At 39.3% G+C, this 22,217-nt stretch overlaps 1 protein-coding gene across 7 annotated transcripts in view; it reads left to right on the plus strand.

Annotated features, from left to right (window-relative positions):
- The window catches only part of rbbp8 (retinoblastoma binding protein 8), a 141,811-nt gene that overhangs the window by 115,406 nt on the left and 4,188 nt on the right, over positions 1-22,217 (plus strand). For 4 of the 7 annotated variants that reach the window (XM_059983862.1, XM_059983872.1, XM_059983909.1 and 1 more), the window contains 7 exons: positions 4,966-5,086; positions 7,734-7,822; positions 8,835-8,937; positions 11,296-11,451; positions 15,488-15,557; positions 16,300-16,396; positions 18,243-18,384. In XM_059983862.1, the coding sequence (XP_059839845.1) occupies positions 4,966-5,086; positions 7,734-7,822; positions 8,835-8,937; positions 11,296-11,451; positions 15,488-15,557; positions 16,300-16,396; positions 18,243-18,384 (778 nt within the window). The remainder of the gene's footprint in view (positions 1-4,965; positions 5,087-7,733; positions 7,823-8,834; positions 8,938-11,295; positions 11,452-15,487; positions 15,558-16,299; positions 16,397-18,242; positions 18,385-22,217) is intronic. The other 3 variants (XM_059983882.1, XM_059983891.1, XM_059983899.1) reach the window with 3 other exon arrangements.

Genomic DNA, 22,217 nt, shown 5'->3' on the forward strand with positions numbered 1-22,217 from the left:
GAAGCTCCAGGAAAACACATTTGAGAGTTGAAAAAAAAATTAATTCAAAGGCCCCATAGATAGAACATGATGTGACACTGGGAAGCTTTGTCCTGAATTTCAGTGCAAGTTTGAACAAATGTTAATCATATGAATAGAATATACACTTAAATCATGGCATTTGGCCACTTTTAGAAATTTAATTTATAATTTCATGATTTCATAAACCATTGTTTGCATGTTTGTGCCTAAGAATCAAAAAAGAATTTTGAAGTTTTGCAAAAGGAAACATGCTAGTCAATTTATACACAAACAATAATGTCAAAAATGTAATAGTAATAAAACCATAATTGCTGTTCTTCCGAGTACTCCTATGGGATCTCTTGCAGTGTATAATATTCACAGAACTGACAAAGGTTTGCCTGGTAAGCTTTAGTGAGGCAGTAGAGTGTCTGCAAGTTTAATACAAAACTAGTAATAACATGTTTTACCTTAACACCTAATATGAAGTACATTTTGCAGTATAGCTGGAGGCATGCACAGGACAGTCTGATAGACATTGAATTAAAAATTGTAGACAAGGGTCCTGGCAAATACCATTAGTATTATGGAATCTTTTATTTCACCTGAAAAGGCAGGGAGTGCCCCTCTTTACCATCTTAATCCAAATCGGAGTACTTCCTTTAATGCCAGCTAGTTTGTTTTCAATTTAAAGATTGGGCTCAAAGCTATAGGTTTCAGATGCAGTGGAGGCAGTGCCAGCACATGTGGGAGGAGAGAGGGCTTGGGAATTCTTTGAAGGTACAAAGGCATTAGCAAGAGGAGGTGGTACTAAAACTGAAACCAAAGTACTAGAGAACAAGAAAAGCAGGTCAGTGACAGGGTAAAGCAGAAGAAAACACAGTGATCAGAGAGTTTGGGATTAAAAGGGATGGGAAAGATTAGAAACATTTGAGACACTGAATTGGGGGTGGGTGTAGTCCTATCCCTTAGGACTGAATAAAAATATAGGACTCCATTATGGATGGTCCCAAGCCTGTATGTGTAAAGGAGGGTTGGGCATTCGGCTAGCAACTCCAGCCCATAAAAACACAGAGCAATAGAAGCTCCAAAGACCATAAAACAAAGGAGCAGAAGTCAGCCATTCGGCCCATCGAGTCTGCTTCACCATTTCATCATGAGCTGATCCACTCTCCCCTTTAGTCCCATTTCCCTGCTGGGAGACCTCATTGCTGGGAGAGGAAGGATCTTCACCTTGGAGACATATGAAGTCATGTGGTGAAAGCAGAAGCCACAGGGCCAAATAACCTTTGGCCCAGGACAGAGGGCTCTGGCAAACTGCTCTTAATGGGATTAAGAAGTACAGATGTTACATTTACAGTCTATTACCAGAAACAAAAAGTAGCAAGAAGGTAATTGAAAGCCAGTTCTGGCATGATTAAAAACATGAGTTGGAGATATGGCAAGAGAGGGGAATGATTAGTACAGGAGCATATACCAAAAAATGTCAATGGTTAGTGAAGATTGCTTGAACATTATTTATTTAAGGTGTAGAGCAGGTCAAAGAGTCTTGTCTGAAGTTGTAGCTGGGAGGGGGGGGGGGGGGCTACTTGGCTCTGGGCAGGAAATTGTATTTTTCAAGAGCAGTTCTATGCCATCAGTCCAAATTGTAAGCCTCCATAACTTTCTTTCTTTTCCAATCTTTTTATTAACATCAAAATAGTAAATATAACTTAGTATTGCTACACAATAATTGGGATTACATTGTTAATGGTTACATATATAAATGTATAATCAGTTAATACAAGGGTAATAAACCTCCCAAAATTGTTCAAATACAAATATAGTATACATAAAAGAAAAAAGGATTAACAAATCCAAAAAGAAAAAAAAAGGAAAAAGGGAAAAAATATATAGCTCCCCAAAAAACCTAATCTAAACAATACTAACCAAAAGCTAAGCAAAAGAAAAGAACCTGGGCTGTTTGTAACATCAAAGAAGAAAGGACCATTAGTGTCATCAACTCCGAACCTGTCTGAATATATTAAAACAAAAGAATACATTTGGAAAAAGGTCAATCACATCATTTGAAAGTGTTGAATAAAAAGGCCTCCAAGTCTTTTCAAATTTAATGGATGGATCATATATAACACTTCTGATGTTTTCTAAGTTTTGTCATAACATAGTTTGAGAAAACCAGTGAAATGTGGTGGGAGGATTAATCTCTTTCCAATTCAGCAAAATAAATCTTTTAGCCATTAATGTAAGAAATGCAATCATCTGACATGCTGAAGAGGTTAAGTCATGTGGTTCTATCAGTGGTAAACCAAAAATTGCAGTAATAGGATGAGGTTGTAAGTCAATATTCAATTCAGTTGAAATAATATCAAAGATATCTTCCCAATATTTTTTCAAAGAGGAACACGACCAAAACATATGGGTTAAAGAGGCTGTCTCAGAATGACAAGCCTCCAAAACTTTTTTCTGTCAGTTATTTGAACCTGAAATGAAAGTTTTAATAAGATCCTTTATCAGAATTGGGAATGGAAGAGAAAAAGGGGTTGAAGAATTTTTTAAAAATGCTACCAGGCAGTTACAGCAGGCAGTTTAAAAAGAAATGGCATCAAGGGCTATAGTGGAAAGGGTTTGGAGGTTGGAAAGGACAGTTACATGACATGCTAGACCATAAGACATAGGAGCAGAATTAGGCCATTCAGCCCATCGAGTCTGCTCCGACTTTCCACCAGAGCTGATCCCAGATTCCACCCACCCCCATACACCTGCCTTCTCACCATATCCTGTCATCTCCTTCATTCCTGGAATCATCCTCATGAACCTCCTCTGGACTCTCTCCAATGACAACACATCCTTTCTGTGATACAGGGACTAAAACTGTTGACAATGTTCCAAGTGTGACCTGACTAGTGTCTTATAAAGGCTCAGCATTATTTCCCCTTGAAATAAATGCAAACATTGCAATTGCCTTCTTCACCACAGACTTGACCTGTAAATTAATCTTCCTGGGGTCTTGCATGTGGACTCCTAAATCCCTCTGCACCTCTGATGTTTGAACCTTTTTCCCATTTAGATAATATTGTATCTTCTACCAAAATGTATTATCATACATTTCCCAACACTGTATTCCATCTCCCACTTTTTTGTCCATTCTTCCAATGTGTCTAAGTCCTGAAGCATTGCATACTCAGCACTACCTACCCCCCACCTATCTTCGGATCATCCTCAAACTTTGCCACAGTCATCAATTCCATTATGTAAATCATTGACAAACAATGTGAAAAGTAGCGGTCCCAATATTCACCCCTGAGGGGCAACAATATTCACTGGCAGCCGACCAGAAAAAGCCCCCTTTATTCCCACTTGCTGCCTCCTGCTTGTCAGCCATTACTCTATCCATGCCAGTATCTTTCCTGTAACACCATAGGATTTTATCTTGATGAGCAGAATCTGGTGTGGCACCTTATCAAATGCCTTCTGAAAATCCAAGTAAATGACATCCACTGTCTCACCTTCATCCACCCTGCTTGGTACTTCCCGCATTCTTCACCCTTACGAATTTTGCCTTTGTGGTACAATTTAACTCTTCACTTTGTCTGCATTTGTGCCCATCATTGGCTTGTCCCTCCTTACATCCATCATCTACTTGTAAACCTGCTGGCACAACCTCAGCTCTGTCATGCTGGTTCCCATCCCCCTGCCATAAGTTGATGAGAGCAAGCCATGATTATTGTGCACATTTGTCTTCTCCATACCAAGACAAAGATATGTTAGCACTAGGGCAGCCAAAGGAGATTTAACAGGCTAAATTCTATCAAAAGATGATTGTCTTACCAAGAGAACATAAATGGATTGGTCTGTGTTATTTAAGGTTTAAAAGGATGAGGGGGTGATGTTACTAATTCCTATAACATATTGGGGTGGATATTTGATACTTTCACTAATGGGAGAGTGCAAATAAGGGTTTTTAGTTATGATATATCATTGAGGCCAACATACGTAGAAATCTCTTCATGCAGAGAGTTGTGAATCTGTGGAATTCTATATCCCAGATGTAGATGTTTCCTGAATTTGGATCGTAAGTGTTTAAAATTGCAGATTTTTTTTGAAAACCAAGAGAAATGGGAGCCTTGCAGAACTGGCACAAATAAAGAGCCAGCACCAGGTAATTAGCTATGAATATTGAGGCAGGCTTGAGATATCAAATGGCCTATTCCTGCACCTATAGTGTACTTCTGTGAATTTGATATCTAGTCTGGATGATGTAAAATGCCCTGACAGATGAGGTGTTCCTCATGTTTGCTTTGATACAATTGTAAATGTACAATCACATCACCTATTTCTCTGTCCACAGATGCTGCCTGACCTGTTGAATATTTTCTGTATTTCTAAAACATATAGTAGGCTGAGTTGGTGGTGGGGTGGAGATATGTCTCTATCAAAGGAGGTGTAAGGTACTCTTTCCCTCCGCTAGCCTGCAGGTCACATTTTGGTGAGATACAATACCTGCTTAGTCCCCCGATCGGGGTCAAGTGAAGCCATGGGAGCAGGTGGCGGATGGTCCTATGAACAAGTAGGATAATCCTGCTTGTGCAACCACTGACACCAGGCAGACAGTCTCTGAAGAGTATTGATCATGGCTGGGGTCATCCATCTTGTCCTGTAAGGAATTTTCCCAGTAGAAGGCAATGGCAAACCATTTCTGTAGAAAACTTTGCCAAGACAATCATAGTCAAGACCATGATCACCCACGTCATACGACACGGCACGTAATGAATAAATGAAGGAGGCTGAAGACACTTTCATTTCTCATTAAATATGAAGTATAGAGAAGTGCAACACAGGAACAGGCACTTCATTTATATTACTATTTGATTATAAGACCACTCTATCATGCAATGAATTGATTGTTATGTTTGTAATTATTTGCCTTCGGTTATTCATTTTCTTGAAACAATTTTGTATTCTCAGGATTTTGAAGTCAAAACTTCCAAAAGGAAAAATTCAGAAACTACATCCAAGGAGTCTACCTCGGTGCTTCAGCCAAATCCCTGTGCAACTGTTACACTGTGTATAAATGACAACAAAACTGGTAGGTTAGTTTTTCCCTTAGCTAATAGCATTCATGTAATTGAACTGGAAGTCATTATTCCTTTAATGTTACTTAAAATATTGAGCTACTGGATTTCATACCAACTGTGTACATGCATGAGTTAAGTGCTTCTCTATAGAGCAATAACAGCACAACATTTGTAACATTGCTCATTGAAGAGAATATCTTGGTTATACTGAAGGAGAAACTAAAGTAGATGAGAGAGAGAGAGAAGAGTGCTAAACATAGAACATAAGCAAGATCAGCAGTGAATACCAGAAAATGCGTGGTCAGGTAAATTCTGAAGCAATTTGAAGTCCCTGTAGCAAAGTGGTTTCCACTGAGTTTTGGTAGGGAGTCCTAAAATTTTGACTAAATAATTTGTTTTTGTATCAGGATGATGTGGATCTTGGAGGGAAACTTTGTGGTCTTTGTGTATGCTGCTTTTATCTACTTTTTGGTTGTAGACTTAAGAAATGGTGTCAAAGAAGCTGTTTGGAAGATGATTGATATGCTACAGGTCCTAGTTTTGTCTTCTGCACCATCCACTGAACCAAGCCCGCTTCCTTAATTTATTAGCAATAGAAGTCTGAGAGATGCTCCAACAAGTTTTAGGGCATCATTGCAGTTTAAATACAAGCAATTAATGGATTATCCATAGTCAATTTAGGATGTTTTTTATGTTCAGTGAACTGCATAATTGTATGTTAATATTTATAATGAGAAACACTGCCAGCAATGTTTTCTTAATTATTCATTCTTGTGATGAGGAGTTTGGAGTGATGGTGGTGGTAAACCATTGCAGTGGAGATGCTGGAATCTAAAGTGAAAACAAATGCTGGAAGAACTCGAGTTCAGGCAACATTTGTGGAGACTAAGGGATGGTCTGCGTTTCAAGTCAAGACCCTCCCTCAATCCTGACCCAAAATGTTGTCTATCCCTTTGTCTCCACAGATGTTGCCTGATCTGTTGAGTTCCTCCATCAACTTGTTTTGTGTATTCAAGCATTAAGGAGCTTTTGGTAAAAGTACTTCCACAATGCAGTATGATGGGCATTTTCTGGGATTGTAGACCCAGTGATAATGAAGGGCAGCACTGCATTTCTGTGTCAGGACTAGTCACACATAAGGTCAAGTAGGAATATCCCAATATTTGTAATTTATCTCCCAGTTCAGGCTACCTATGTCAGTATATATGCAGTTTTGCTATCAGAATGAATATCTAGCACCTCCACCCAGAATGCATATATAAAAAGGCATTAGCTATAAAGTCAGAGACACCCCAGTAGGTCAGGCAGTGTATATGGAGATGAAAGCTGAGTTGGTACTTCGCGTCAATGACCAGGTGAAGGGTTATTGATCTGAATCTTGAATCTGCTGCTCTCTCCACAGATTATTTTGTTTCAGATTTATAGCATGGACAACTTTTTGTACAAAATAAAAATGGGTCAGCAGTTTCCCTGTGCCGGTTGACTCTGTGGTTAAGAAGGCGTACTGTGTATTGGCCTTCATCGATTGTGGAATTGAATTTAGAAGCAGAGAGGTAATGTTGCAGCTATATGGGACCTTGGTTAGACCCCACTTAGAGTACTGTGCTCAGTTCTGGTCACTTCACTACAGGAAGGATGTGGAAGCCATAGAAAGGGTGCAGAGGAGATTTACAAGGATGTTGCCTGGATTGAGGAGCATGCCTTATGAGAATAGGTTGAGTGAACTTGGCCTTTTCTCCTTGGAGTGACTGAGGATGAGGGGTGACCTGATAGAGGTGTATAAGATGATGAGAGGCATTGATCGTGTGGATAGTCAAAGGCTTTTTCCCAGGGCTGAAATGGTTGCCACAAGCGGACACAGGTTTAAGGTGCTGGGGAGTAGGTACAGAGATGTCAGGGGTAAGTTTTTTTTACTCAGAGAGTGGTGAGTGCACGGAATGGGCTGCCGGCAACAGTGGTGGTGGCAGATACGATAGGGTCTTTTAAGAGACTTTTAGATAGGTACATGGAGCTTAGTAGAGAGCTATAGGTAAGCCTAGTAATTTCTAAGTTAGGGACATGTTCAACACAACTTTGTACGCCAAAGGGCCTGTATTGTGCTATAGGTTTTCTATGTTCTATGATCACTGTATTTTAAAATAGTTTCTTTTGTATGCTTCTTTGAAACCTTTTACCACTCTTTGGTGAAAGTTACCCTCAATTTTTCTCTTAATATGGCATTATTTGTGAAAATCCACTTTGATACTAGACAAAAGGCTTCTGTTTGTATCAGTCTTGCCACAAGCGTGCTTGTGACACATTGAATAAAGAGGCAATTCAGCAATTGCTTTCCTATTTCTTCTGGCCCATTCACTCTAATTCTTTCTTTCTTTCTCTCTGCTTCTTTCATATTTTCTCCTACTTTTGCTTTTACCTGTTTCTTTTCTGTTGTCCCTGCGCCTCCCATGTTTTTCCTCTTTTACTGCACCTGCCACAACATGCAAGTAATTTTTTTTTACACCCAACTTCATTTCTACCAGGACAATGTATTCTTCACCTTACCCATAGTCGTATTGCTGTGTTTGCTGCAATACCAGATAATCTGGTGTCCTGTGTTCTCATCTGCATTAACTGTGCTTGGTAGATGACTGAAGTTTTGCGCCTATTGATAATTTTCAGCAAGAAAACCTGAAAACATTCAGTGGAGCATAGATCCAGAAGTAGATCTCTCCGATTGTAAGATGGACACTTTAGAACTGGAATTGAAGGTAAGCTATCATTTTAATTATTATTTTAGGTCACTCTCTCATTCTTAATTTGAACCATGGAACTTGACAGCATAGAGAGCGATGGCTAGTTCGTTATTGGAGCAACCCAAGGCTCAGCCCACAGCCTTGTTCTTTCCCCAGAATCTTCTAACCTTTAACTTCCTCAAATGTTTCCCAGGTAAAGAAGAGTTTTGGTAGATTTTCATACTACTTATTTTTGATCATACAAATAACACACTATTCATATCCAGTAAGGCATAGGAATTGGCTGCTTCCAGACCATCAGCTAATTAACTATGTCTGCCAAGTACACAACCTTCTCAGCAGGGTGTGGTAGGGAGGGACTGCAAAATAAGGTAAGTACAGGTCCCAGTATGCAAGAGTATAGGACCCTGTCATTTGTGTCACTGAGCAGCACTGGGGAAGGATAGAACTGGAAGTAACTGGCAGCATTGAAGCAAAGAAGTTGGTGGACAGCTTTTTAAGTAATTGTAATATTTTATTTATTTTATTTTTATGACATTTTTCAGTGATTTCAAAATCACATTTTATTTATGAACAGAAATCTAAAAATTACTACAAACAGTGGTAATATAATATAAGCAAAACCTAGAAATAATCAGCATGTCATTTGGTATCTGTGGGGAGATAAACTGTTAATGTTTCAGAGGGTTGGTGGTCTGTGGGAAGCTCATCCACTTGAAACAGTTCTGCAGACCTGCCACCTCAGATCCTGTACTCCCCAACATTGCTCAGTTCCACAGTTGGCCAGGAGAATTTGCAGCTGGTTTATCAGTTTGTCCAAATGAGATCTTAATCCATGGGAACAATTTATTTTCCAGAAAACAGTAATCTTGTCTATACTGTTTGTAATCATGAGAAAGTTAGCAAAGGGAGTACAACAACCAGCTTTATTTTCTTAAACAGTTGCAGCACTTTTTCAATTATTTATATTGAAATTCTTGAGTTGTAATTATGGAAGGAATTGGTTGAATGTTAATTATTCTAACAGCCCAGCAGACAACTGGGGACAGATACATCAGATATAGATTGCACTTTCGTGAGTGAAAGCATGTTGTTGAAAGCAAAAAAAACAAGAACAGACCTGACCACTGGTGAGTAATTAAGAAAGGTAATGAATTATTCTTTTGATTTGTGATCTATTCAAGGCTAACTTTAGTACATGAGGCATAGATTGTGGATAGCCAGAGGTTTTTTCCCAGGGCGGAATTAGCCAATATGGGGGAGGGGGGGCGCATAACTTTAAGGAGATTGGAGGTAAGTGTTGGGGGGGGGCATCAGATAATTTTTTCTTTACACATGGTGGAAGTTTTTCTTGTGCAGAGTGGAATGCTCTGTTAGGGGTGGTAGTAAAGCAGATGCATTAGGAATATTTAAGAACCTCTTCAGTCGTGGGTGTTGGAAAAATGTAGAACTATGTAGGAGGAAAGGGTTAGATTTATCTTAGGTGGTTGAAAGGCCAGCACAAGATTGTTGGCTGAAGGATCTGTATAATGCTGTACCGTTCTATGTTTTATATCAGCAATGCTAAGAACTAATGTGAAATTCACTACCTTGAAACTTAAAGTTCACATTTCACTTTCAAAGAAATACAGTATATTTTTAAAGGTTTATAGAACATAATTAGATTTTTTTTATTTGAGGAGGCTCTATAAGACATGAGGAAATTGCAATAATAATGAAAAATATTTTCCTAAACAAATAGTTGCTAGGTGCACCAGGAACATTGTACCAATCACACAATGGTAATGGGTAATAATTCTTAACAACCTGGACAAGCTGCAGCAAAGCAGGCTGAAATATTGGCAGAGAAATATGGCTACTATATATATACTATTTATATCAACACAAAGATAAGAACATGAGTAAATAACATCCATTTCACCCCTTCAGAATGTTCTTCCACTTGACTCAGATTGGGTACTCTTATTATGATTTTATTCCCCCTGTTTAGTACTGTAATCATTTTAGCCTGTTGATTTTCATTTTTGAAATGTGCAGTTGAACTTCTCTCAACAGCTATTTTAGGAAACTCTGTTCCAATCATTGGAGTGAAAGTGCACTTTCTCTCGATATAATTCAGGAAATATCACCGATTTGCCCACTGAAGTAAGATCTATGATCAAGTATGCGCACAGAGTTTAGCTATTGCACAGTAACTCCAAAGCCATTTTTTTGTAACTAGCTGGATGCATTTGAATACAAAGAATAATTGTAAACAGAACGGTTTCAATGTGACAAGTGGCAACCTATTGGATGCTTACTGCAAGTACAAGTTGTTTCGATTTGTTTTAATTATTTACAGAAAAAAGAACAGCAAACATCAAAAGTTTGGCAATTGTACAAAATATGGAAAGAATTGTACATTGCTGAAAATTGATGGAATGTTGTTGAGATTTTGGTATTAATTTGCAAACTGGACCAAAATTGAGGTATTTTGTTTATTAATTCAAAGTGTAGAAGTCTGAGAATGGAGTGCAACATTTATTTTATTTTTTTTTATTTGGAGTTACAGCATGGAACTGGCCTTTCCAGCCCAATAAGCCGCGCCGCCCAGGACCCGCCTACTTAATCCTAATCTGATAACGGGACAATATGCAATGATCAATTAACCTACTAACCAGTATGTCTTTGGACTGTAGAAGGAAACCAGAGCACCTGGAGGAAACCCATCTAGTCACGGGGAGAACATTCCACCTCACCGTTACATATGGAATTAAATAGAATTGAGTGCTGTCAGAAAGAACATACAGGAGGAAATTATTCAAAACACTTGTCATAACATGGCCCTCTGAAAGTGCCAGGCAAGACCTCCACTGAACGATCGTGGAATTGAACTCGAGTCACAGGGTATAACAAACAATGCTTGCTCCCATTTATGGACCCCAGTATCCTATTTGGAATATGGGGTGGGTATAGGAGATGACAGGTAATCCACTGGACAGATAAGAATAAAGACAGGAAGTGTCTTTTAAAGGGCAGTTCTAATTTAACTTTAGAAGTCATTAAGGTCTTCAAAGGAATAAATAAAATGTATCCCTGACCAACAAGGTCAGAGATGTAAGCCGAAGAATAATGGGAAGAAAAAAACTTAATGCATAGTTAAAATGTAACTAGATGCAAAAGCAGCATAAAAACTAATGAAGGATAAAACAGAATTAATAATGAATTTCAAGATGATGAGTTTTGTTACACTGACCGAATTTTTAAAAAGGATTAGATAGTTGGGGAAGACGGTCCATGATTTTACATTGTCTTGATGGATATAAATGGACATTTCTGGTTCAGTCCAATTTTTTTGTTATTAAGTTAGCACAACAGTTGCTAGCTGATTGGTTGCCTGTTGCTGTTTTGTCCTCCTTCCATTGACATGGCAGCGGTGTGCTGAGCAGTTTTGCTGTATTAAAATATTTTTGTTTGAATCGGTAACGCACCTTTAACTTTGAATCTAGATCACTGCAAGAGTTTTTATTGCCAACTTCCTTTTTTGGCTCAAGCAGGGAGACACACCTTGAATGACAGCCTCTCTGAAATTTTTGACCGCACTGCTTATGGAGAATATGAATCATATCCCCAAGATAAAAGTCCCCAGAAAGAACGTGAAGATGGTAATCCTTAATAAAGATAAAATGTTTTGTCATAGTGATTTAGTAAATGTTTGTTCTGCATTTATTAGAGCTGACCAGGAAGTGCCATTTTTATTACAAATATTTGCTTAATTCTTAGCTCAAGAAGTGGTTTTAGAATTGACTTCCTGGGCTAGAAAGAAGCTAAAATTAGCCAGAATGTATTTTCTCTGAAGAGAGAATATAGGGAGTTAGGTAAAAAGCTGAGAAGCAGGACCTCCAGGGTAGTAATCTCTGGATTGCAGCCTCCGCCATGTTGCCAATGAGGGCAAGAATAGGATTATTTGGCAGATGAATGCGTGGCTGATGAAATGGTACGGAGGCAGGGTTTCAGATTTCTAGATAATTGGGATCTCTTCTGGGAAGGTATCACCTGTACAAAAAGGTTACACCTGAACCCAAGCAGGATCAATAGCCTTGATGGTAGATTGGTTAGCGCTCTTAGGGAGGATTTAACCTAATTTAGCAGGGAGTTGGGAACCAAAATGATAGTAATGAGGAATGGAGCTGTTGGTATACAAGTAGATGCAAGGTGCAGTGAGACAGTGAGGAATAACAGGCAGATGATAGGGCAAAAACTGCAGTCAATGGGATGAGTTGATGTGTAACAGAGGACCAAAATCAGAAAGGGTGATCAATACAGCAGTGAAGGTGTTATATTTGAATACATGCAGTATATGGAATAAGGTAGATGACCTTTTAGCACAATTACAGATTGGCAGGTACGATGTTGTGTGCATCACTGAGTCGTGGCCGAAAGATCCTAGTTGGGAGCTTAACATCCAAGGTTACTGATTATATCAAAATGACAGTCAGGTAGGCAGAAAGGGTGGGGTGGGCTTTGTTGGTAAAAATGAAATCATATCCTTAAAAAGAGGTGACATAAGATTGGAAGGTGTAGAATCCTTGTGGGAAAAGTTAAGAAACTGCAAGGATAAAGATACCCTGAAGAGAGTTATATCCAGGACTCCAATAGCCAGGATGTGGGGTACAATTTACAATAGGGGATAGAAAAGGCATGTAAGAGAGCAATGTTATGATAATGATGGGGCATTTCAATATCCAGGTAGATTGGAACTATCAGGTTGGTGCTTGATCCCAAGAGAGGGAATTTGTAGAATGCTTATGAGATGGCTTTTTAGAGCAGTTCATGTTTGAGCCCACTAGGGAAGGGCAATTCTGAATTGGGTGTTCTGTAACGAACCAGATTTGATTAAGAAGCCTAAGGTAAAGAATCCCTTAGGAGACAGTGATCATAATATGATAGAATTCATCCTGCAGCTTGAGAGAGAAAAGATAAAGTCAGGTGAATCACTATTATAGTGGAGTAAAGGGAATTACAGAGGCATGAGAGAGGAGCTAGCCAATGTTGATTGGAAGAGGGCACTAACAGGGATGTCAGCAGAACATCAATGGCTGGAGTTTCCGAGGGTATTTGGCAGGTGCAGGGCAGATACATCCCAAAAATGAGAAGCATTCTAAATGGAAGAGAGGCAATTATGGCTGGCAAGGGAAGACAAAGCCAGCATAAAAACAAAAGAGAGGGCATAAGATATAGCAAAAATTAGTGGAAAATTAGAGAATTGGGAACCTTTTCAAAAATAACAGAAGGCAACTAAAAAAGCCAAAAAGGGAGAAAACATGAAATATGATAGCCAATAATATAAAATAGGATATCAGAAGTTGTCTCAAAAATATAAAGAGTAAAAGAGAGGCAAGAGTGGATATCATACCGCTGGAAAATGACATTGAAGAAGTAGTAAAGGGGGACAAAAGAGCTGCTGCTGAACTCGATCAGTATTTTGCATCAATCTTCACTGCAGAAAACACTAGCAGTATGCCAGAAATGTGAGAGTGTCAGGAGGCAGAAGTGAGTGTAATTGTTATTACTAAGGAGAAGGTGCTTGGGAAGCTGAAAGGTCTGAAGTTAGATAAGTCACCTGAACAAAATGGATTTCATCCAGGGTTCGTGTGGATAGTCAGAGGCTTTTTCCCAGGGCTGAAATGGCTAGCATAGGAGGACATAGTTTTGAGGTGCTTGGAAGTAGGTACAGAGGAGATGTCAGGGGTAAGTTTATTACGCAGAGAGTGGTGAGTGCGTGGAATGGGCTGCCGGCGACAGTGGTGGAGGCGGAAATGACTTTCAAGAGACTCCTGGATGGATACATAGAGCTTAGAAAAATAGAGGGCTATGGGTAAGCCTAGGTAGTTTTAAGGTAAGGACATGTTCAGCACAGCTTTGTGGGCCGAAGAGCCTGTATTGTGCTGTAGGTTTTCTATGTTTCTGAAAGAGGTAGCTAAAGAGATTGTAGAGGCATTACTAACGTCTTTCAAGAATCACTAGATTCTGAAATGATACTTGAGGACTGGAAAATTGCAAATGTCTCGCCACTCTTTAAGAAGAGAGGGAGGCATAAGTTAGGAAACTATAGACCAGTTAGCTTGACTTCAGTGGTAGAGAAGATGATGAAGTCCATTATTAAGGATGAGGTTTCAGGATACATGGAGGCACATGATAAAATAGGCCAAAGTCAGCATGATTTACTTAAGGGGAAATCCTGCCTGACAAATCTTTTGGAATTCTTTGAGAAATAGTAGGCAGGATAGACAAAGAAGAGTCAGTGAATGTTGTTTACATGGATTTTCAGAAGACCTTCGACAAGGTGCTCCACATCAGGCTGCTTAACAAGATAAGAGCCCATGGTATTACAGGAAAGGTACTGGCATAGATAGAAGGAAGTGAAGTGTGGAAATAAAGGGGGCCTTTTCTGGTTGGCTGCCAATAATTATTGGTGCTCCACAGTGGTCGGTGTTAGTATTGCTTCTTTTCGTATTTGATGTCAATGATTCGGATGACAGAATTGATTACTTTATGGCTAAGTTTGCAAACGATTGGAAGATAGGTGGAGGAGCAGCTAATGTTGAGGAAACAGTGAATCTGCAGAAGGAATTAGACAGATTAGGACAATGGGCAAAGAGGTTGCTAATGGAATATAGTATAAGAGTATAGTCATACACTTGGTAAAACAAATAAAGGTGTAGACTATATTCTAAACCAGGAGAATATTCAAAAATCAGAGATGCAAAGGAACTTGTGCAGGATTAGGTTGCAGGTTGAGTCAATGGTAAGGAAGGCAAATGCAATGTTAGCATTCATTTCAATAGGACTGGAATATAAGAGAAAGGATGTAATACTGAGGCGTCATAAGACATTGGTTCAGATTGCACTAGGAGTATTGTGAGCACTTCTGGGCCCCTTATCTATAAAAGGATGTGCTGCCATTGAAGAAATGCAGAGGAAGTTTAAATGAAAGGGTTAACATACAAGGGGCATATGATGGCTCTGGACTATTACTTGCTTAAGTTTAGAACAAAGGAGGATCTCACTGAAACCTATCGAATATTGAAATTGGATTGAGTGGATGCGTGGAAGATGTTTCCTACCATCTGTGCGTCTAGAACCAGAGCGCACAGCCTCAGAACAGAGGGCCATACGATTAGAATAGAGCTGAGAGGGAAATTCTTTAGCTGGATATAGTGAAGCTGAGGAATTCGTTGCTACAGCCAGCTGTGAAGGCCAAGTCATTGAGTATATTTAAAGTGGGAGTTGATAGGTTTTTGATTAGTCAGGGTGTCAAAGGTTGCGAGGAGAAGCCAGGAGGATGGGATTGAGAGGGATAATGAATCAGCCATGAAGGTATGGCAGAGCAGACCCAGTGGGCCGAATTGCCTAACTCTGTTCCTGTGTTTTATGGTCTTAGTGTTTAATTTTCTGCTGTGCAGGGATATTTGCTGAAAAATAAACCTGTGCCTTCTGGACACCTGGGTGCCCACTGCACATTGTCCCAGCTCATGAGTGAAGATTGGTGATATTGATAAAGCTGTCAGCACCTGTGGAACAAAATTGTGTTAAGTTGTGCCCTCAATTTATAAACTTTCTTCAGTCCTTTTGAGTTGATATTTGTGTTAGCTACTGAAGATGGGATTGAATTTAAGATGGAATTATTTTTGTTTTTAGTTTTTCAAGAAGAACCAGAGAAAGTAAAAAGTGAATCTTCTCTGCAGCCTTATTTAAACTCCGGGCAGAGGTATGTAACTTAATCGTTAATTATGCATTTTAATCATTCATATAATACACAATTTGCAAATAATCCAAGTTTTACTTTTGAACACGATTTACAAATTTGATGTGCACTGCTGAGAAGGAGAACGTAACTGCTATTGGGTGCTCACAGAGACTGGTACTTGGTGTCTGTACTGCTTCCACTGAATTTGGCATAACTTCAAAATAAAAGGCAAATTTCATCACCCTATCAGCAAGCAGCACCCAGGTTTCCAATAACATTCGAATCTATTGTTGGAGACTTCAAAAATACACACCCAGGCACTTTTTAAATCTATTTCATATTATATTTGTGAGTGTGAAATCTTGGTTTATGAACTCAGCCAATTTTATTTTCAGAAGTCCTAGCCTGTAACATTATCACTGGACTGTTCATAATCCCCAGAGCCACGTTACATTACCAAGAGAAAATCTGCAGGGGCTAAAATCCAAGCAACACACACAAAATGCTGGAGGAACTCAACAGGCCAGGCAGCCTCTATGGAAAAAGTCAACGTTTCAGGCAGACCTGCCAGAGTGTCTAGGTCCAAAGCCACCAGTGTATGTTTTTCTGGAGATGCTGCCTGGCTTGCTGAGTTCCTCCAGCATTTTGTGTGTGGTGCTTACATTACCAAGATTGTATATTTGCAAGAAGTAGTATGTACTTGCAAGAACAGAACAAATTTATTAGTGAACCTAATTTGGTCAATGTATTATTTGGTTCCTAGAAAAAATACAGTTTTAAACTTTCCTCACATTGAGGTGGTCCGTAACAAGGAAGAAAGAAGAAAGTTGCAAGGGCACACATGCAAGGAATGTGAAGTAGTAAGTACTGACCTGGCATATGATCAGATCTTTGACTTTATTTTTTAATCTTTCATTAGTTATATCTTTTAACTTATTTCCTGTGAAAGAACAAGAGATCTTAAAGTTCATTATTTGAATTTAATTTGCCTTTACTACTGATATAATAAATATGAACATTCTGATGACAAATAAAATCATATTGCAATCCAGAAATGAGCAGTTTGGTCAGAATAATCAACCACTACAGCTTGCATTGTATTGTGCCCTTAAGCTTAGTGAAATATCCATGAGTAATTGTCAAAAATTGATTCCAAGTCTTACAAGTGGGAATTCGCCTAAGGAAACTTTAAGGAATTTCATGGAAGATGAAAGACAGTCCAGAGCTTACAGTTTCAGTAGTAGAAGGCACAGACAGCTTTAGTGCGGTGATTACACTTGAGATTCATGAAACCTCAACCTGCTGCAATTTGCCAATTTGTCTATGATTATTCACCAATTAGCTCTATGGTGCCGTCTCTGTGGCCCTACATCTGGATGATAAAGACACCTATGCTAGACTATTGTTTATTGAATACAGCTCCACCTTCTGGCCTATAATTCCAAGCAAGTTCATCTCCATTATCCTTTGCATCTGGATGCCTGACTTCCTAACCAACAGGCCACAATCAGTAAGGATAGGCATTAATACCTCTGCCACAATTATTCTCAACACTGGTGCCCCAGAAGCCTGCATCCTCAGCTCCCCTACTGTACTCTCTATGATTTCATGACATGTTCTAACTCCATCCAGTGGATTGTATCTCAAATAACAATGAGTTGGAGTACTGGAGAGAGATGGAGAGACTAGTAACATGGTGACTTGGTAACCTTTTCCTCAATGCCAGCAAAGCAAAAGAGCTGGTCATTGACTTCAGGAAGGGGAACAGCGCACATGCGCCTGATAACATTCCGATTCAGATTGGTATGTCACATATACCTCGAAACATACAATGAAATGTGTTGTTTACATTAACATCCAACCAATAAAGACTAGAATTAGAGGTAACTCAGACATTTCCTGGGCTACAGCAACTGAGAGACGTGGAGGGATAAGAACATGATGAGATTTATTTTGAGAAGGTGAATGAGAACTTAATTGTTCAAGCTAGAGCCAGTGTAAGTCAGTAAACACTGTATGCCTTTAAATTAAGGGCACAGGACCCTTTGATAATCTCAGTTTTACAGGAAAATAGATGAGGGAGACTGTTCATGAATTTGTGGGAATAATCCAATCCAGAAATAACGAAGGTATAGGATAGTGTTTCAGAGACAGCTGAGATGAGAGTGGAATTGGGCATTGATATGGATGTTGAAATAGATGATCATAGTGATGACATAAGTATGTGATATGAAACTCATCACAGGGTTAAATATTTAACCAAGGTTGTAAATAGTATAGTTTGGATTCAGACAGTTGACAATGATATTTGGAACAGAGCATGCTCTATGGAAAAAGGGAAAATCTGGACACTTAAAATGAAAAAAGGAAATGTTGGAAGTATCCTGAAACTTGTAGAGTTTTGATGAACATTTTTACCTGTATCTTTCCCATATTTACTGTGCATTCACTAGAGAGTTAGAAAGATTTAATGGATTCGGACCTAGTTATATGGCTAGAAACTGGAATTTTTCTCTGGTCATTTGATGCTGTTTGGAATCATCAGGTGTTAGGACAGAGTAAATGAATGAGTCCTATTTCTGTTATTGGGTAGCTCAGGAACTTGGGTTGGGGGAATAGTCAGAGAAAGGTGATGTAGAATAAGCATCCAGTTGTAGGTATCGAGAGCAATTGAAATGTATTTTAATTTATTGTCATTTATTTCAGTATTATGCAGATCTTCCAGAAGAAGAGAGACTGAAAAAGTTGGCAAATTGTTCCAGACATAGATTCCGGTACATCCCCCCAAACACACCAGAGAATTTCTGGGAGGTGGGGTTTCCTTCCACCCAAACCTGCGTTGATAGAGGTGAGAAAGTACAGAATTACCTCATGGGTCAAGTTTTAATGGCTCCTTTTGTAATCAGATTTGTTTTTTCCATATTTCCATTCATGTCACTAAATGACTCAAAGTCAACAAATAATTTGGGGAGGTTTCCTGGCTTTATCATGTTTTAGAAATTCACACCTTGATAGATGCATTTTGAAACATTGCAGTTGAGAAAACAGGGGTCCCAAGGAGTTATTTTCACAGTATTGGGAGACTGGCAGGTGCAACCAGGCTTGAAGTGCCCAGATCAGCATCTTAGACACAAGAGTTTCATATTGGAATGATCATTCACTTCCATTGCTCAACAGCTTTCATTTGGACTTTAACAAAGGACTACTTCATGTTAGGCTGTTAAATTTCACAGAAAGCTAGGAATTAACTTACCACTCATTTAAAAGATGGACATGCAAAAAATGCTGGAACTCATTAAGTCAGGCAGCATCTACAAACAGTCGACATCTTGGGATTGCTGAAGGGTCTCAGCCCAAAACATTGACTATTTATTCCCCTCTATAGATGCTGTCTGACCTGCTAAGATCTTCCAGCAATACATGTGTGTTGTTCTGAATTCCCAGCATCTGCAGAATTTCTTGTGCTTATGTAAGAGGGAGCTGTGAAGTGGAGGGGCAAGCTACAGAGGGCAATGTGAAGAATAGAACATAGGAGAGAGAATGTCAGGAATTAATGTTCTGTCACTAGAATAACCCACTGTAAAGGGAAAGGTATCATTATAAGGCCAAATTGTACTGTGTAATCAATAGAAAGGTTCTTCTATTAGTATAAGTAAGAATATTGCAGAAGTTATGTTTGCTCCAGTTCACTTGTAGGCTTGTGCAAATACATAATAAAGCTATTAAGATATAGGAGCACACTTAGGCCATTTGACCCATCATGCCTGCTCTGCCATTTCATCATGGCTGATCCACTTCCCTCTCAGCCCCAATCTCCCGCCTTCTCCTCATATCCCTTTGTGCCTATACTACTAAAAACATCTATCAACCTGTGCCTTAAATATACACAATCACTTGGTCTGCACAGCTACCTGTAACAATGAATTCCACAGATTCACCACTGTATGGCTAAAGAAATTACTTCTCATCTCTGTTCTAAATGGACGTCCCTCTATCCAGAGGCTGTGTCCTCTAGTCTTAGACTCCCCCATCGTAGGAAACATCCTCTCCACATCCATTCTATTAGGGCCTTTCACCACTCAATGTTTCAATGAGGTACCCCCTCATTCTTCTGAATTCCAGTGAGTACAGGCCTAGAGCCATCAAATGCTCATCATATGTTAAGCCTTCCCAGAATAATTTTCACAAACCTCCTTTGAATCCTCTCTAGTACCAGCACATTCTTTCTAAGGGGCCCAAAACTGCTCACAATACTCCAAATAAGACATCATCGTGCTTTATAAAGCCTTAAAATTACATCGTTTTATATTCTAATCCTCTCGAAATGAATGCTAACATTGCATTTGCCTTCCTCACCTCCGACTCAACCTGCAAATTAACCTTAAGGGAATCCAGCATGAGGATTCCCAAGATGCTTTGCACCAGATATTTGAATTTTCTCTCCATTTAGACAATAGTCTACATTTTTTATTCTCTCAAAGTGTACGGCCACACACTTTGGAAGAAGAACTAAAAAAATGTAGACTATTTTGTAAAGTGTCTAACCATAAATTTCCTAACACTGTATTCCATCTGCCACTTCACTGCCCATTCTCCTAAATCTGTCTAAGTCATTCTGTAGCCTGTGAATGTAATATAGATTAAGAAATCTTGTATCCAGCAGAATATCAATTAAATATAAAGACATGAGGAGAGTATAGGAAGGAGGATATTCAGTCCATAGTGTCTGCCAGCTCCTTGCTGGAAAAAGTCTCCTCCTCATTCACCTACTTTGTGGTAAAAACCTGAGGGCTTCTCAATACACTGGCTGGATTGGACTGCTGATACGGAGAAGCCAGAAGATGGGGGTCTTTGTTTCATGATACCTCTTTGTGGTGCCCGGATGCAGCAGAATTATTGCACTCCATTTCCCCCAACCTGGAACGTCTGATGATTAAGTTTAGACTGTTTCACTTACTTAAGAGAATTCTCCATCATAGCCCTGATCGCAGTTTAGATACCGACAAAAGCATTTGTTAAACAAGCACTCTACATTGTGAATGTCTTGATTAACAAACAAAAAATGGTGTACCTGATGCTTTTCAAATCATAATTGGGGGCTTCAGTCAGGCTTGTTTGAAAAAAAATCTCTGCCCAATTATCATCAACTATCACCTGTAACACCAGCAGTTCCAACTCACTCAACCTCTGTTACAGTACGATTAGGAATGCCTACCTTTCCATGCCTAGACCTCATTTCAAGAAATCTGATCACTTAGCTGTCCTCCTACCTGTGTATAGGCAGAGGCTAAAGAACAAGGCTTCAGAGATAAGACAACACATACGAAATGCTAGAGGAACTCAGCAAGCCAGGCAGGATCCATGGGAATGAACAAACAGTTGATGTTTCAGGCCAAGAACCTTATTCAGGACTGAAAAGGAAGGGGAAGTTACTGAATAAAAAGGTGGAGGAGGGGAAGGAGAATAACTACAAGGTGATAGGTGAAGCCAGGTGGGTGAGAAAGGTGAAGGGCTGGGGAGGAAGGAATATGATAAAAGAGGAGAGTAGACATAGGAGAAAGGGAAGGAGGAGGGGGAGATGATAGGCAGGTGAGAAGAGGTAAGAGGCTAGAGAGGTGAATGGAAGAAGAGGAGAGGGAATTTTCTTTTACAGGAAGGAGAAATTGATATTCTTGCCATCAAGTTGGAAGCTACCCAAATAGAGTATAAGGTGTTTCTACCCCACCCTAACGGGGGCCTCATGGTGGCAAAGAGGGGGCTATAGACCGACATGTCAGAGCAGGAATGGAAACTGGAATCAAAATGTTTGGCCAACATGAAGTTCTGGTTTTGGCAAATGGAGCAGAGATGCTCCCCAATTTATGACCGGTCTCACCAATATTGAGGAGGCCACATCAGGAGCACAAGACACCCTGTTGGATGTGGTCTTTCATTGATTCTATTGTGTCTTTTGTGTTTACTGTGATTGCCTGCAAGAAAATGAATCTCAGGGTTGTATATGGTGATATATGTGTACTCTGATTATAAATTTACTTTGAACTTGCACTTCCTGTAAAAAGCAACATTTGTATTTACATAGCAATGTTCAGGCCCTTTGAGCAGTCATTTTGCAGTCATTGTTGAAAGAATTATAGCAGTCTAAATGTGCACAGGAAACTCCTGCTATCAACACCAACCAGATTATCTGTTTCTAGTTACTTTGATCAATGGATAAGTACATGTTTGTCGACCAAGGTTTAGTTCCTCATTCTTTACAATATTGTCATAACCCTTACAATATTGTTGTATTTGTCCAAATTTTGTCTGCAGAACTTGAAAGTACATCTTTCTATTTCTAAGGCAAAATCCCAGCAAGTGAGCTAAGTGTGACATTAAGATGACATAATTGTCTTTGCTTGTTAAAGATTGTGTAAAACATTTCATGTGCTGATTTTACATAAGTTTCTCTCCACCTCTCGCTCTTTCTTCTGTAACAGTTTTGAAAGGATGATATGTAGAATACACAAAATGGTGCCGGTGAACAGCGGCAACTTTTTGTGGGCTGCTTTGAACTTGATCATCAAGATCTTTAAGTGTCCTGATAGGTTCCCTTATCCACCCCTCCATCAATGCTGTCTGACTTGCTGAGTCCCTCCAGCATTTTATTTGCATTGTTCAGTTGTTCCATCTTGTCAAACTTGC

This window comes from Hypanus sabinus, chromosome 1 (assembly GCF_030144855.1).
Source record: "Hypanus sabinus isolate sHypSab1 chromosome 1, sHypSab1.hap1, whole genome shotgun sequence".
Taxonomy (NCBI): domain Eukaryota; kingdom Metazoa; phylum Chordata; class Chondrichthyes; order Myliobatiformes; family Dasyatidae; genus Hypanus; species Hypanus sabinus.